General features: G+C 44.8%; 1 protein-coding gene across 2 annotated transcripts in view; it reads left to right on the forward strand.

The window, feature by feature from the left end:
• Positions 1 to 4,823: 4,823 nt before the first annotated feature.
• The window catches only part of grin3bb (glutamate receptor, ionotropic, N-methyl-D-aspartate 3Bb), a 68,878-nt gene continuing 56,581 nt past the window's right edge, over positions 4,824 to 17,120 (forward strand). Inside the window, exon 1 of one of the 2 annotated variants that reach the window (XM_039811565.1) lies at positions 4,824 to 5,334. In XM_039811565.1, the coding sequence (XP_039667499.1) occupies positions 4,876 to 5,334 (459 nt within the window). In that variant the 5' untranslated portion in view covers positions 4,824 to 4,875. Of the gene's footprint in view, positions 5,335 to 10,042; positions 10,156 to 17,120 lie in introns of those variants that run through there. The other variant, XM_039811566.1, reaches the window with a different exon arrangement.

A 17,120-nucleotide genomic window follows, 5' to 3' on the forward strand; every position in this document is an offset into this window, starting at 1 on the left:
ACTGATGTGTTACTATATACAGTAGGTACCTGTCTAATGTACTGTATATAAAGCATGTGTTGAGAGATGCTTATTTTTCTGTATTTTGTGTTGTCTTTTAAAGCTGCGAAACAGACAGAGTCCAAAACAAATTTCCCTTCAGGGACAATAAAGTATATCTTATCTATCTTATCTAACTATTTCTACATCCTTACCATTAACAATGGTGTTGACAGGGTTGGAATTAGGATGTCTATACACATATCCTTGGTCTTTGTCACATTTTGTTCCAAAAATGCTTCTTGACACCATCTAAAAAAATAATCTGTGACAGGACCATGGGACATTTCCTCATCCTTCAGCAGACTTGCCAGGTGCAATAGATTTTGCGCATCGTTCAATCTTGGAGGGGAGGTAGGCGGTTTTGGTTTTGGTGTCTTGCAGGCAGTGCCAGCTTAATTCAAAGGCATGTTCTTAGGAGTCTGCTTGGGACTAAGAAATCCACAGCTCTGCACATGCCGACTTAGTCTCCATTAGAAGGTGGCGGACCACTGAAGCAACATTACTTGCCAACTGTTGTATTTTGAAACCACCCAGTGCTAGTAATTCTGTCAGTTAATCCAGTGGTTCCCAACCTGGGGTCTGGGCACCCCTCAGGGGGGCGGCAAAGATCACAGGGGGTGCACAAGTCTTTATCTGGTTTGAGGTTGAGGTAAAAAAAAATTGCACATCTTAAACAAATTATGATAATAAACATAATGTATACAAAAGTCTGTATAAAAACTATATATTTTAGCTTTTCTTAGACATGAGTAGGGGTGGTGCCAAGGAAAATAGGTTGGGAACCACTGAGCTAATCCACCAGGTTCCAGGGCTTCCTCTCGAGAGGTTGTGCTCAACATGCAGTTGTCAACATACATTTTGTCTTGAATGGCCTGAAGAAGCCTGTCCCCTGGTTCACTGTATTTGAGCACATGTCTCTGCAGAGCAAAGGTGGCGTAGCAGGGACTGTATGTGTCCCGATAGGAAGGACATGCCATGCATAAACTTTAGGCGGCTTCTCAGATTGGAGATCTTGCTAGAGGAACCACAATAGGTGCTGGTCACTGGGACGGAGATAAACTTGGTGGAACATCGATTTAATATTCCAACTGATGGCCACATGGTGTTCCTTAAACTGAACAAGAACCTCTAGGGGTGAGTATCCTAGTGTAGGTCCTGGCAGCAGGTAGTGGCCCTCGTAGGTGAAAGAGCAGTTAAACACGATTCTGTGTTTTCCATTGTGGGACACAATGTGGTGGTGTACATACCAATACTCTGCTTATTAAGGGGTTAGTTTGGCAGCATAACCAGATCATTCCAGTTTCTTAATCTGTTTGTATGTGGTGGCCAGTGGGGGGCTTTGGCGAGCAAGTGTTCTGTGCTTCGAATGTATGAAATCACAGCTTGCTTGAGTGCCTGTAACCTGGGCATGTCCTTGGCTCTGAGAAGTGGTGTAGCATAGCGATGTACGGCATCAATCTCGACTCTGACTGTGTTTGCCTCAAGCTTATCCACTGCTTCCTGGTCTTGCCTTGATCTTGATACTTCCTTCTCACTGCCAAAATCTCTCTATGTACAGGTACAGGTCTCTGGTGGGGGAGGAGGAAGAGAATAGGCACTGGGAGGCTGGGAGCTTATTCTGCAGGTATTTTGAAGACCCTTGTAAATTCCAACCCAGGCAATTTTTAACTGTGGCAGGTCCTCTTGGATGGCCAAGGCACACTGGCTCAATGGGAATGATCAGTGCTGGGTGATCTGAGCCAATCAGCAGTGTAGGATGGACCTTGTGGAGGGAAGATATTGGTAGACATGATCAGTGCTGGGTGATCTGAACCAATCAGCAGCGTAGGATGGACCTTGTGGAGGGAAGGTATTGGTAGAGATCGTAGGAGTCTGTATTGTTGCTGCAGGATTGATAGCAGATAAGCATGCTCCGCTAGGCCTAGGTGTTTACTGGTGAAGGCATTCTCAATGTGACATTTTTTTTTATGTGGTTTGTCAACAGGAGTTATGGAAAAAGAGACAGATGTGACATGCACCTTCTAATGTGTTCAGAGTGACCCTGGTGTAGGAGGTTATTGAGTATCAGGCGGAGCTCTACGTACTGTGCCCGATCTTTCGGGGCAAATCTGGGAATGTTGGCCCTTCAACGTTGTAGAGTGGATGGTAAGGGACATGCAATGAGGCCTCAGGTCTGGGCTGGGATTCGGCAACTGGGGGGACAACATGGCAGTCAATAAACAGATCTTATTAATAGGTGCAGGGTCATTTTGGATTAGGCAGAACTTTTAACTCAGTTGGGCTGATAGCACCTGTTCACTGTGGGCTGGGGATGAGAGTGCTGGTATTTGTGTACCCATGAATGTTCTTTAGGGATCAGGGGAAGGGGTCTCAGTGACATGAAGCTGGCTCACTGATGGATGTCTGGTGTAGTTTTCTGGTGCAGGCTGAGGGATGTTGCACGGCTAAGTGGAGGTGGTGATGGGTAAGGTTGCATTCTCACCATAGAAAGTGTGTCTATAGGCGGGAGCTTTGTGCTGCGACCTCAGTAAACTCACATTTTTGCGGGGAGGAGTGTTCACTTAGGACTGGTTGTACTCTCCCTTCTGGCTTTAGGGTGTAAACCCAAGGTGATGATGTTGCCGTGATGCTGCTCTTGAGGACTTCGCTAAGGTCTGGGAGGTGGTCCTTAGCAGGACTTGTTGTAGCAGCGCTGTCTGACGCTTTGCTGTTTCACTTTGCTGTTTAGCCATGTTAGCAATCTGTTGCATTAGGTTGGCAGATGGACTTGATGGGCACGGATCCTGCAACAGGGAAGTAAGGTTGCTTATCCGGTTTGGTTCTCGCCTGGGGGAAGGTGTTATTAAGTGCTTTCCTAGCTCTTCATAGGTACCTCATAATCTTGGAAGTGGGCAGGCCTTTGGATCGTCCTTTGGGGGCGAGGACTAGGGGTTGTTCTGCTGGAGGAAGCCATGGTAACGACTCTATCCGGCTCGAAGGACCAATTTATAGGTGAGATTAAGTAGTTCAAATGTAGTAGTGTCACAGACACAGCAGGCACAGAACTTCACTTTCTCCAGTTTAATCAACAGTGTGTAGTTTTAGCAGTGGCAGATGTAGGCCTGGCCCCTTCATTAGACATGGTCCTCAACTGCCACTGGGTTTTAGTATCATTTACACACACAGGTAATCCAGAGGCAATAACAAACTAGCTGTAAACTGTTAAACTCGATCCTCCATGAATTATTACAGGTGTTCACTCCTGTTTCTCTTTAGCTCCACATATAAGGGGTGTGGTCAGCACATACAGGGGGCGTGCACAGTGCATACAAGTGGCTTGTACATTGAACATAAGGGGCGTGGTCAATACACACAGAGGGCGTGTTCAAAGCAATTATAGAGTCTCTAAAACAGTTTATTTATAATCACAGGCTTTTATTCTGAAAGACATCTTATAATCACAGGCTTTTATTCTGAAAGACAGTTTATAATCACAGGTTTTTATTTTCACAGCAATATTTTATATTTTATCAATATAGTCTTTCAAAATTAAACGTTGACTCATTCATAAAGATTTCACCATCTTTCTACTCTTCTGCTGTTCACCTCCTTTAACATCGATTCCTCTCCTCTCCTCCTCCCTCACTTTTTCCTCTCCTCTTGTTCTCCACCCTTCTTCTCCTCAGCTCCTCTTTGTTTCCATCCCTTGTTTCTTCCTGTAGTGTCTCTCCTCTCTCTCTCTCTCTCCCTCCCTCTCTCTCTCTCTCCCTCCCTCCTCTCCCTCCCTCCCCCTCTCTCTCTCTCTCTCCCCACCTCTCTCTCTCTCTCCCTCTCTCTCTCTCCCTCACCTCTCTCTCTCTCCTCTCTCTCCTCCCTCCCTCTCTCTCCCTCCCCTCTCTCTCTCTCTCCTCCCTCCTCTCCCTCTCTCCCTCTCCTCCTCCTCTCCTCCCTCTCTCTCTCTCCCTCACCTCTCTCCCTCCTCTCTCCCTCCTCTCTCTCCCCCCTATCTCTCTCTCCCTCCCCATCTCTTTCTCTCTGTCCCTCCCTCTCTCTCTCCCTCTCTCTCTCCCTCCCTCCCTTCCCCCTCTCTCTCTCCTCCCTCTCCTCCTCTTTGTGTTTTTAATATAAAGTCACTTCTGATTTTCTCCACTAACTCCTCCTCTCCTGTTTGACCTTCACTTCTCCCTCTAAACATCTTCTCTCCTCCTTATTTTAATGTCCTCCTCTTCTTCTCTCTTGTTGCTCCCTCTGTTTTTACCCTCCACCTCCCTCTGTTTCCTCTGCACCTCCTGCTTCCTTATCACTTCACCTCCGTCTCCATCTTCTCTTCATCAGTATTTGCTGTTCTGTCAAGAGGCTTTATTATTTATGATGACCATATTGACACATATTACAGCAGACAATAAAACAGTATTAAAGCAACAACTAGTCCACGGAATTTAACAGCTGCAAAAACATAACTGATGGAGCTCTCCCTTTCTCTTTTTCCCCCTCTCTCTCTCGCTCTCTCTCTCTGTCTCTCTCTCTTTCCCTCGCTCCTCTCTCTCCCCCTTCTCTCTGTCTCTCTCTCCCTTTCTCTCTCTGTCTCTCTCCCTGTCTCTCTCTCTCCCTCTCTCCCTCTCTCCGCTCTCTCCTCCTTCTCTCCCTCTCTCTCTCTCTGTCTCTGTCTCTCTGTCTCACTCTGTGTGTCTCTCTCTCTCTCTTGCCCTCTCTCTCCCTCTCTTTCCATCTTTCTCTCTCTCTCTGTCTCTCCCTCTCTCTCTCTCTCTCTCTCTCTCTCTCTCTCTCTGTGATTTCGGCAGATCATCAGGGTTTTCCAGAGGAGCGGCAGAGCGATGCAGAGCGTGTGGCAGGATGTCTCTCTCCTCCTCCTCCCTGTGCACCTCCCGGCTGTCTCTCTTCTCCGTCCTCCCCCTCTTCCTCCCCCTCCTCATCTCCCTCTTGCCTCCTTGCCTCCTCCACCCGCAGCCGTGTCTCCTCCTGGCTCAGATCGGACACTCGGTGAGGGTTGGCGCGCTGCTGCCTGCGCAGCGGGCGGCGAGCGTGCACGTGCAGGCGGCTCTGAGCCGCGCGGTGAAAGAGCAGGAGACCTCGCTGCCCTACAACCTGAGTCTGCAGCTGGTGACCCTGCAGCCGGCCGCCGCCGACCCGGAGTCCGTGCTGCGCTGCGTGTGTCAGGGCGCCGCCACGGTGTCAGCCATGCTCGCCTTCCCACAGAGCCGCGAGGAGCTGCTGCACGTGGACCTCATGGCCGCCTTCCTGCAGATCCCGTTCATCAGCGTCCTGGAGACCGGAGAGACACTCAACACACAGGTGGGTACCACACAAATACACAAAAACACACACACAGACACACACACACACACACACATATACACAAACACACAAACACACAATCACAAACACAAACACACAATCATAAACACAAACACACACACACAAACACACAGACACAAACACAAACACATAATCACAAACACAAACACACACAAACATACAATCACACAATCACACAATCACACACAAACACAAACACACAATCATAAACAGAAACACTCACACACAAAAACACAGACACAAACACACAAACACACAGACACACACACACACACACACACACACACACAGACACAAACACACAGACACACAAACACATGAACACATAAACACACAGACACAAAGACACACACACAAACACAAACAGATAAACACATAAACACATAAACACACAAGACACACAGGTGAGATACAGAAACAAAGAAACAAAGGTAAACACTTACTGACACTACACACACTGTTGGTTCAGCTCGCCCAGTCTGACTCAGTCTGACCAGTCTGACCCAGTCTGACCCGGTCTAACTCAGTCTGACCCGGTCTGACCCGGTTCTGGTCTCTGTCTGTGGTTCTGCGGTTCTCAGTGATTGGGTTTGACCTTGACCTGTTTGATGTCCGGAGGTTTCTGTTTGTGCTCTATATTGATGAGATAAGGTCCACATGTACAGTTAGGCACCAAGAATTCACTGAGCTACGTGTATTAATATATCATCATGATGGGTGGCTGTGGCTCAGTGGTAGAGCGGTCGCCTGCCAATTGGAAGGTTGGTTTGATCCCTGACCATGTCGAAGTGTTCTTGGGCCAGACACTGAACCCAGAGGGTGAGTGTTTATCTTGTACAGCAGCCTCCGCCACAGTGTGTGAACGGTGAATGATTCCTGTACTATGTTAAAGAGCTTTGAGTAGTCATTAAGACTAGAAAAGAGCTTTATAAATACAGTCCATTTGTATCATGGGACGTGGTGTAACATGTAAATAAAAACAGAACACAAGGATTTAAACTTATATTCTGAATACACTACAAAGACAAGACATTTAATGTTAAAACTAATAAACTTTATTTTTTTCAAATAGGCTGATTTTGAATGTGTCTGCAACACGTTGTGAATAAGCTGCGACAGGGTCGTGTTTACCTCTGTGTTACATCACCTCTCCTTTAAACAAACCTGGGTAAGCGTTTGGGAACTGAGGACACTAACTGTTGAAGCTTTGATGGAGGAATTCTTTCCCTTTCTTGCTTGATGTACGACTTCAGTTGCTCAACAGCCCGGGGTCTCTGTTGTCGTATTTTGCGTTTCATTATGCGGCACACATTTTAAATGAGAGACAGGTCTGGACTGCAGGCATGCGAGTCTAGTACCTATACTATATATATATATATATATATATATATATATATATATATATATATTATATATATATATATATATATATATATATATACAGTACAGGCCAAAAAGGGCCAAAATTTTGGCCAAAAGTTTGGACACACCTCATTCAATGTGTTTCCTTTATTTTCATGACTATTTACATTGTAGATTCTCACTGAAGGCATCAAAACTATGAATGAACACATGTGGAATTATGTACTTAACAAAAAAGTGTGAAATAACTGAAAACATGTCTTATATTCTAGTTTCTTCAAAGTAGCCACCCTTTGCTCTGATTACTGCTTTGCACACTCTTGGCATTCTCTTGATGAGCTTCAAGAGGTAGTCACCTGAAATGGTTTTCCAACAGTCTTGAAGGAGTTCCCAGAGATGCTTAGCACTTGTTGGCCCTTTTGCCTTCACTCTGCGGTCCAGCTCATCCCAAACCATCTCGATTGGGTTCAGGTCCGGTGACTGTGGAGGCCAGGTCATCTGGCGCAGCACTCCATCACTCTCCTTCTTGGTCAAATAGCCCTTACACAGCCTGGAGGTGTGTTTGGGGTCATTGTCCTGTTGAAAAATAAATGATGGTCCAACTAAATGCAAACCGGATGGGATGGCATGTCGCTGCAGGATGCTGTGGTAGCCATGCTGGTTCAGTATGCCTTCAATTTTGAATAAATCCCCAACAGTGTGACCAGCAAAGCCCCCCCACACCATCAGACCTCCTCCTCCATGCTTCACGGTGGGAACCAGACATGTAGAATCCATCCGTTCACCTTTTCTGCGTCGCACACAGACACGGCGGTTGGAACCAAAGATCTCAAATTTGGACTCATCAGACCAAAGCACAGATTTCCACTGGTCTAATGTCCATTCCTTGTGTTTCTTGGCCCAAATCTCTTCTGCTTGTTGCCTCTCCTTAGCAGTGGTTTCCTAGCAGCTACTTGACCATGAAGGCCTGATTCAGTCTCCTCTTAACAGTTGTTCTAGAGATGTGTCTGCTGCTAGAACTCTTGTGTGGCATTCATCTGGTTTCTAATCTGAGCTGCTGTTAACTTGCGATTTCTGAGGCTGGTGACTCGGATGAACTTATCCTCCGCAGCAGAGGTGACTCTTCGCCTTCCTTTCCTGGGGCGGGCCTCATGTGAGTCAGTTTCGTTCGACACATTCAAAGTTTTCGCTTTGAATTTTCGCAATTTTCCGGACTGACTGACCTTCATTTGTTAAAGTAATGATGGCCACTCGTTTCTCTTTACTTAGCTGATTGGTTCTTGCCATAATATGAATTCTAACAGTTTTCCAATAGGGCTGTCGGCTGTGTATCAACCTGACTTCTGCACAACACAACTGATGGTCCCAACCCCATTAATAAGGGAAACAATTCCACTAATTAACCCTGACAAGGCACACCTGTGAAGTGAAAACCATTTCAGGTGACTACCTCATGAAGCTCATTGAGAGAACACCAAGGGTTTGCAGCGCTATCAAAAAAGCAAAGGGTGGCTACTTTGAGGAATCTAAAATATAAGACATGTTTTCAGTTATTTCACACTTTTTTGGTAAGTAAATAATTCCATATGTGTTCATTCATAGTTTTGATGCCTTCAGTGAGAATGTACAATGTAAATTGTCATGAAAATAAAGAAAACGCATTGAATGAGAAGGTGTGTCCAAACTTTTGGCCTGTACTGAATATTATATATATATATATATATATATATATATATATATACTATCTGGACAGCAGGCAGGCCAGTCTAGTACCGGCACTCTTTTACTACAAAGCCACACTGTTGTAACCCGTGCAGAATGTGGCTTAACAGAGACGTCCCTGAAAAAGACGTTGCTTGGATGGCAGCATATGTTGCTCCAAAACCTGTATTTACCTTTCAGCATTAACGGTGCCTTCACAGATTTACAAATTACCCATGCTATGGGCACTAACACCCCCCATACTATCACTGTGTGAGTTACCCATGCTATGGACACTAACATCCCCCATATCATCACAACTGTGTGAGTTACCCATGCTATGGACACTAACATCCCCCATATCATCACAACTGTGTGAGTTACCCATGCTATAGGCACTAACACCCCGCATACCATCACTGTGTGAGTTACCCATGCTATGTGCACTAACACCCCCCTACTATCACAGCTGTGTGAGTTACCCATGCCCTGGGCTCTAACACCACCCATATCATCACAGATGTGTGAGTTACTGATGCCATGGGCACTGAAATGGCGCCGTAGCGAGTAGTATGAAAGGGCGAAAATCCACGTAGGGAGGTTGGTCGGGGGGGTGGATGGGTCAAACACAGGACTTTCACCCAGGAGACTGGGGATCAGTTCTTTTCCTAAACCTAACCCGTGTGTGACGTTTCCTAAACCCAACCGTAGCCTCGCGATAACACGCCACGTGGCTTTAGATAGTGGCGTTGTGTGTTTACGCTGTGACGTTGCAGACTGCTGTCCACTGTATACGGTGTAGACATACACGCGGATAGATCAAAATGCGTACAGATAACACGGCACTTGGCTTTAGAAAGTGGCTTGTATGTTTCCGCGAAGTCATGATGTCATGTTGGTTATACCCTGTAGGACCTTAAGTAATGTGGTGTCACAGGTTATATTGTCCAAATTAAAAAAATAAAAGCTGGAATCTCTGGGACCAAGGTTAACAGAATATGGTCCACTCCATTCACAGCAACAAGTACCTGGTGCTGGAATATTTTAAAAAAATGAGTCAAAAAACTCAAAATAAAGAAAACAAAACCATTGTCAAACGTTGACAAGAAAAGATAAAGAAAAGTGACCAAATCCTCTGAAAAATCATCTTGAAATGAGCTGGAGAACACCAAAAAAGATAACACAAACTTGAAAAAAAACGTCCAAAACCCAAATGTCCCAAACTTCTATCTTAAAACCCTTGAAATAAGCAACAAAAAATGTCAAAAAATGCGTGAAAACCCTAAAAAAGAGAAAAATGTGCAAAGAAAATGGACCAAATGGTCTCCGTGTTCGTGTTGCCGGGCCGGACGGAGACTGGAACTACTTCTCTCTTAAATCTCACTTGATTAATAAGAACACTTCTCAGGTGATTTCTCCGAGATATTTATGTTTCTGCTGATTCTTTGTGTTAAATTCAGCCTGAAGGGGAAATAACTGAATCTTTAATCCCCGTGAAGGCGAGCGGCTCGGATTAGTTTCCCATCATGCATCGCTCGCCTCTTTTTGTTTGACCTCAGCAGGTCTGGTGGCTTTTCTTTCAAACACTAACACCTGATGAGACATCAGAACTAAAAATACTTGAGCCGTGATGTCTGCAGGGACAGAAGGGATAAAGCCAGCGGTTTGTAACTAAACCAGCCGAGAGCGGAGATGTCAGCAGGGACAGACGAGAGGAAACAGAGGTAAACAGAGGTAAACATCACGTATTCTGTTCTTCTTCTCTGTTTCAGCGGAGCTAACAGTTGTACGATGCGTCAGGACATAGTGTTTATTGGAGATGTAGGATTACAAGTAAGAGCAGCGTTGCCAGATAAAGATTAAGTTTCAAGCCAAACATACACCAAACCGCCCAAATTTCTTGCCGGAAACAGACCAATCTGGAAACACTGACTTGTGTTCTGCCGATTCACAATGACGCAGTTTGATTTACCAGCATAGGTGTAATTTACAGGGTGGATAGGGAGGTTACAACCCCCCTAATAATAGAAACTGGGCTTTTTAATCAAAGGTGCCCTGCCACATGTATTTCATGACTTTGTGGTAATGTCTGAAGTTCTACCATGGACTCTGTAACTTGGTTACCTTGTTTCAAAACATTCTAGTTCGGTATAGAAAGCCTGCAGGAAGACTCAGCTCAATTTGTGCCAGTTCTCATTAATATCCAACGAGCTAAGCTGCTTGACTCTGATTGGCTAACAGCTAGTCAATGAGAGCCTGGCTGTCAGCATCCTTAACCCAGCGCAACTGGGCAAGCTAATGAATAGTAATGAGCTCAGGCAACATGATGTCAGACTGACCAGCTGTTGTGATTGGCCTGATTTCTCTGCTTAGAGCTGACAGAGGAGGTAGCAGTTCATTTTCATATTCACCACATATAACACAAACACATATGGACCTAACATATTTCGACAAATACAAGTAAAAACGGTTTTGTGTGGCAGGGCACCTTTAAGTAATATTACACAAGAGGGTCTTATTTCACGGCTAGGACCGAGGCGGTTGTGCTGAGGTTGGTAAGCATCATGAATGATCATCAAGCATGATGCCAATAATATGACGTTAAATCAAACCCTCGAGTGTAATACAAGTGTAATATTGTATTGTAATAAATAAAAGTTATAATCAAACTTTATTCATATTGTGGGGCAATTTGCTCTCAAAATAAATAAAAAAGCAACAGAGATGATTTCCCTCCCTGTTCAGTCAGCAACTTACTTCAGCTAATGTTAGCTTTGTAGAGATCCTGGGACTTCCCAAACTCAATAACTACCACAGATATAAACACCAAATGGCTTTGCTAGCTCAAGCTTGTTGTAACGAAGATATCTGCTGAGAAAAAATAATTTTTTCATCAACAGATTTAGCTCCTGTACGTCCTCGAAGCACAGCTGATCCAAACATATCCAGTGAAGTTAACTTCAGAACATTGTAACAAATAAGTTGTTTAATCCAATGAATCACTTTATATTCTAGTTGGAGAGCTGTTGGAGAGCTTTTGGACCCTATCCTGCTCCTGGCGTAGCGCAAAGCCCGACCCAAGTCTCTTTGTTAGTTTAAGACCGACCCAGTTGTCAGTTTCCCATCCAGCGCCCGCGTTGTTTAAATAACAAATACACCAGCACCCATCTGTGGCCCATGGGCGTGCTGGTCTTACAGCGAGGTGTGTTCAGGTGCATTCTGGGCATGCTGGTCTTACAGCGAGGTGTGTTCAGGTGCATTCTGGGCGTGCTGGTCTTACAGCGAGGTGTGTTCAGGTGCATTCTGGGCGTGCTGGTCTTACAGCGAGGTGTGTTCAGGTGCATTCTGGCGTGCTGGTCTTACAGCGAGGTGTGTTCAGGTGCATTCTGGGCGTGCTGGTCTTACAGCGAGGTGTGTTCAGGTGCATTCTGGGCATGCTGGTCTTACAGGGAGGTATGGGCGTTGTGGGGTGGGTGGTGTTGGGTGGTTTTTTGTTGCGCTTTGTGGGGTTTTGAGAAAAAAAAAAAAAAAAAAAAAAACCAAAAAAAAAAAAAAAAAACACCAATTGTTATTTTAACAGAGCATTAGTAAAAAGCTCCTAGGCTAGTGTGCACAGCGCGTGCACACTATGCTTGTTACACACACAGGGAAGCACAGCAGCACACACACATCTATGTATAAATTGCAGGAACGTCTGTCTGTCTGGGTGTTATGCGTATATCTCTAGAACCGTTTGTCCGATGGATTTCAAACTTGACAGGTTTCTTTCTTCGGGCACAAGTAAGCCAAATTTGACGTTGTTTGGATAAGAAAAATCTTTTTCTTTTCCTGGTATTGTATTAAGTTGCTGTGAGCTGGCAGAACATAACGTAATATCGGAGATGATTCCTTCAGAGCACTTCAAAATCTCAGAGTTGAACTGGGCAGACACGTCAGTTTTCATCAGACTCACCCTGGGTCAGGTTAATTAAGTCTACTGCTAACTTAAGTCTACTGCTAACTTACAACACTAATAACATTACTGTTGCCAAAATACCCAAGTGAATCAAATCCGTACTTCACCGTTAACTGTCAAGCCACTAAACCTGTATGGAAATGAACACCTCTGCTGAAATGTTAAATTCATTAATGATCATATGACACGAGACAACACAGTCTCTCTCTCTCTGTCTCTCTCCCTCTCTCTCTCTCTCTGTGTGTGCGTGCACACACACACAGTCCGGTTCTTGTGGTTGATGAACTCAGATATGTGCTGATTAGTTCTCATAACGGGCCAGGTGGGTAGCACACTGCCATGAGTCCATGAGGCTAATATCTGATTACTCCACATTGTCATTGTGATATTTTGTGATTACATTCTGATTCTGTCAGGTAATTACAGTACAATGTCTGCCTCTGATGTAGACGTAGCCTACACTGTAAATCAGTAGTATAGGCTATACAGAGGAGTTGCATATTAAGTGGTTTGAGGTCCTTCTGTTAGTAATTTGGGGGTACAATTTGGTTTTGAAGAATTCTACAAGCAGCAATACCACAGACCAAGTAATCGCCCATTCCAAACTTTTTCAATGGGCACTGCACTAGTGCAGAAGATTACAAATAAAAATATTACAGTGCAAATTCTCCATCATAATAGCAATGCTCCAAGGTCCAAATGCGCCTGGCTTTTAAAGGGAATGGGAGATGATCTCTGATTGGTTGATTGCATGTTACGCCCAAAACACACCTCTGATTAATGAAGACACAAAGTACAACCCTTTAGAACCATGCAGCCGGCTCACGGACCCTTTTTCAGCTGTGAAACTAGCGAAAGTGGATTTGGACACGCCCTAAACACACCTGCACTAGGTGCTTCACGCCGTGCACTTAGATCGTTAAAATAGGGCCCTCTGTGTTCACGGAGGTTCCTGCATTACTTACATGAATACAAATGTTTTGAAACAGAGAAATGGCGGAGTGATATCTTAGGTAATGCGCCAGGCGCTCTAATGGCTCTGGCTGTCACCACAATCTAAATGTCTAGTTGACCAATCAGATTGTCTGGTCGGATCTACTTGTTGTTTAAGAAGTTTTTGTCGCAATCTTTCAACAATTTTTTTAAACGTCTTTGTCAAATTTGTTGCCTTTTGACATTTTATGGCGCTTTTCCAAGGATTTTGACTCTTCTTTGAACTTTTTGTCTTTGTTTGAGTTTTTATTTTTATCAACAATTGTTTGTATGTTTTTGTGGCTTTTTTCAGCCCATGCAGACATGTCCCTGGACCTCCCTAGGTAGTTTGAGAAGTCAACCCCCCCAATGTTTAAAGCCGCGTATACAGTCCTTTTCCTCCAACGTTCTAACAGGATTTCATCGAGTCGCGGATCTTTGGTCTTTGTCATGGTTGTGGGTTTCAGTTTTTATATTTCCTGTTTAATTTGGTCAGTTAGTTCCCTGTGTGTTGCTGTTTCCCTGTCATGTGTTAATGGTTATGAGTTACCGTGTTCTCTCTGAGTTATAACCAGTTCCATCCTTGGGTATGTTTTCATTCTTCAGGGTATCACTTCTCATGTGTCATGTCTTCTTTGAATTCCTGCCTTGTGTGTTTTCCCACCTTTGTGATTGACTGCCCTGATGTGTTTCACCAGTTCATCATGTAATCTTTCCCTCGTTACTACGCTCGTTACCTTGTGTATGGACCTTTTTCACAGCAGACATGTTGACTTGTCATAGGAAAAGCACAGCTGAGATTGATAACCTTAACGATGGCTCAGTTCCATCAAGTGTCCCAGTAAGATATTTCAGTGAGTCAGCATGCACAATACCAGGACCTCTCCTAAGTGTAATGCAGCCATCATTAATGGTTTAATACCAGGGCCTCCTAAGTGTAATGCAGCCATCATTAATGGTTTAATACCAGGGCCTCTCCTAAGTGGAATGCAGCCATCATTAATGGTTTAATACCAGGACCTCTCCTAAGTGTAATGCAGCCATCATTAATGGTTTAATACCAGGGCCTCTCCTAAGTGGAATGCAGCCATCAGTAATGGTTTAATACCAGGCCTCTCCAAAGTGTAATGCAGCCATCATTAATGGTTTAATACCAGGGCCTCTCCTAAGTGGAATGCAGCCATCAGTAATAGTTTAATACCAGGGCCTCTCCTAAGTGGAATGCAGCCATCAGTAATGGTTTAATACCAGGCCTCTCCTAAGTGGAATGCAGCCATCAGTAATGGTTTAATACCAGAACCTCTCCTAAGTGGAATGCAGCCATCAGTAATGGTTTAATACCAGGGCCTCTCCTAAGTGGAATGCAGCCATCAGTAATGGTTTAATACCAGGGCCTCTCCTAAGTGGAATGCAGCCATCATTAATGGTTTAATACCAGGGCCTCTCCTAAGTGGAATGCAGCCATCATTAATGGTTTAATACCAGGGCCTCTCCTAAGTGGAAGGCAGCCATCATTAATGGGTTTGAATACACCTGTGCTGTTCCTACTATGACATGTATGCCGTGAAAAAGGTCTATTGAGTCCTTGCTTTCCTCTGCTGTCCTTGTCTCTTGTCCGATCATTGTCATTCCCTGCATCATTCCTGCCTCTTTTCCAGTGTAATGTTCTTCTCAGTGTTTTTCCTTTCCCAGTTTGTCAGTGTTCCCAGTGTATTGGTTTTTGTTTGGATCTCCGTTGCCAGTTTGGCCTGCTTGCCTCGGGACACATTTTGTTGTAAGCCTTTCTCTTTCAGAACGCTTTCAAAATCTTCCCACTGCCTCCTCGTCTCTACCTTCTGCAGTTTGGGTCCAAGCCTGCAATTCCAAGCTGTGACAGTCTTTAGATTTCCTAGGGAATGGCACAGTGGTAGACCTAAAAGATTCGGGGCTTTTGAAAAAACATTTGTGGCTGGAGCCCCGGACTTTAGAGGAATTTCTTGATGAGGATAAGACTCCCTCGTTAGGAGACTTAACGAGCTGATAATTAGCTTCAGTCTTGGTTGGCTGATAACACACACACACGCACACACACACACACACACACACACACACACACACACACACACACACACACACACACATGTTCAGGTCCTGTGGGACAAACAGGAACTACCAGCTTCCAGTTTGTAATAAATTCCATTCACGTTCCACAAGACGAGTTCTGCTTCATTCAAAGAATATTTCTGCAAGCAGACATCACACACACACACACTCTCTCTCTCTCTCTCTCTCTCTCTCTCTCTCTCTCTCTCTCTCTCCCTCTCTGAGCCCTGAGCTGCCTTTAGGCTCTCAGGAGTCAGAGAGAAACATTTCCAATAAGAAATATTTATATTCGGTATAAAGTAGGTTACGGATGAGACTCACTGATTCCTGTCACGTCACAAACTGAAAACTGAATAATAGACTAGTGCTTCTCTGCTTCCTTCACCTGAAGTTCAAGGTCATTTTTCCTTCTTCTGAGAAAATCACAAAATCTTCAAAGTAAGAAAAAATTTAAGTAATTTGATAGAAACAAAAGTTTAGATTTTCAATCACTGTAATGTCGCGCCAACACAGCAATCACTTCAGGTAGACAATCTCTCATGTAATGTCTGGCTACGCCACAGATGCATTCTGGGATAAGAGAAAAAACTCTCTGGGTTGTTTGCATTTCTTTAAACCAATCACAATGGTCAGGCGGCCACCTACTGGTGATACTTGGAGGCCACAGATGGCAACTAACTGGGGCTATCTGGTGGCCACAGGGGGCAATTTACTGGGGTTATCTGGAGGACACAGGGGGCAACTTACTGGGGTTATCTGGAGGACACAGTGGGCAACTTACTGAGGGTATTTGGAGAACACAGGGGGCAACTTACCGGGGGTTTTTGGAGCCCACAGGGGGCAATTTACTGGGGTTATTTGAAGGACACGGGGCAATTTACTGAGGTTATTTGGTGGACACGGGTCAATTTACTGGGGTTATTTGGTGGACACAGTGGGCAACTTACTGGGGGTATTTGGAGAACACAGGGGGCAACTTACTGGGGGTATTTGGAGGACACAGGGGGCAACTTACTGGGGGTATTTGGAGGACACATGGGGCAACTTACTTGGGGTATTTGGAGGCCACAGGGGGCAATTTACTGGGGTTATTTGGAGGCCACAGGTGGCAACTTACTGGGGTTATTTGGAGGCCACAGGTGGCAACTTACTGGGGTTATTTGGAGGACACAGGGGGCAACTTACTGGGGGTATTTGGAGGACACAGGGGGCTGTGTTGAGAATAAGCACTCTACATTATGGTATTCATATTATTTTCCCAGAGAGCTGTGACAGCGACCTGGATCTGCTTCTGTGTGCTTGTGGCATCCTGTTTCTGTTTCCTTTCACTGACTCAGGTTGGGTTGTTGTTGTGTTTCAGTGTCTCATAAATCCAGAGTGACTTTGAGCTGCTGGGTGTTCTTCAAACACAAACATTTATTTAGCGTTGAGCAGCTCTTTGATCAGAGGAGGATTATCCTGCTGTCACCTCTCAGTTTGTGTTTGGTTGGTTTTAAACGACTGGTTCTCTCTTTCTGTCAGTTCGTCTCTGCACACTGACTGCTGTGATTAGTTGGCTGGTTGGTTATTTGGTTGTTTGGGCGGTTGTTTGGTAGGTTGGTTGGGCGGTTGGTTGGTTGGTTGGTTGGTTGGCTTGATGGTTGAATATCTGATTGGCTGTCTGGAGATCAGCAGAGTGTTGTCAAAGCTC

This window comes from Perca fluviatilis, chromosome 9 (assembly GCF_010015445.1).
Source record: "Perca fluviatilis chromosome 9, GENO_Pfluv_1.0, whole genome shotgun sequence".
NCBI lineage: Eukaryota > Metazoa > Chordata > Actinopteri > Perciformes > Percidae > Perca > Perca fluviatilis.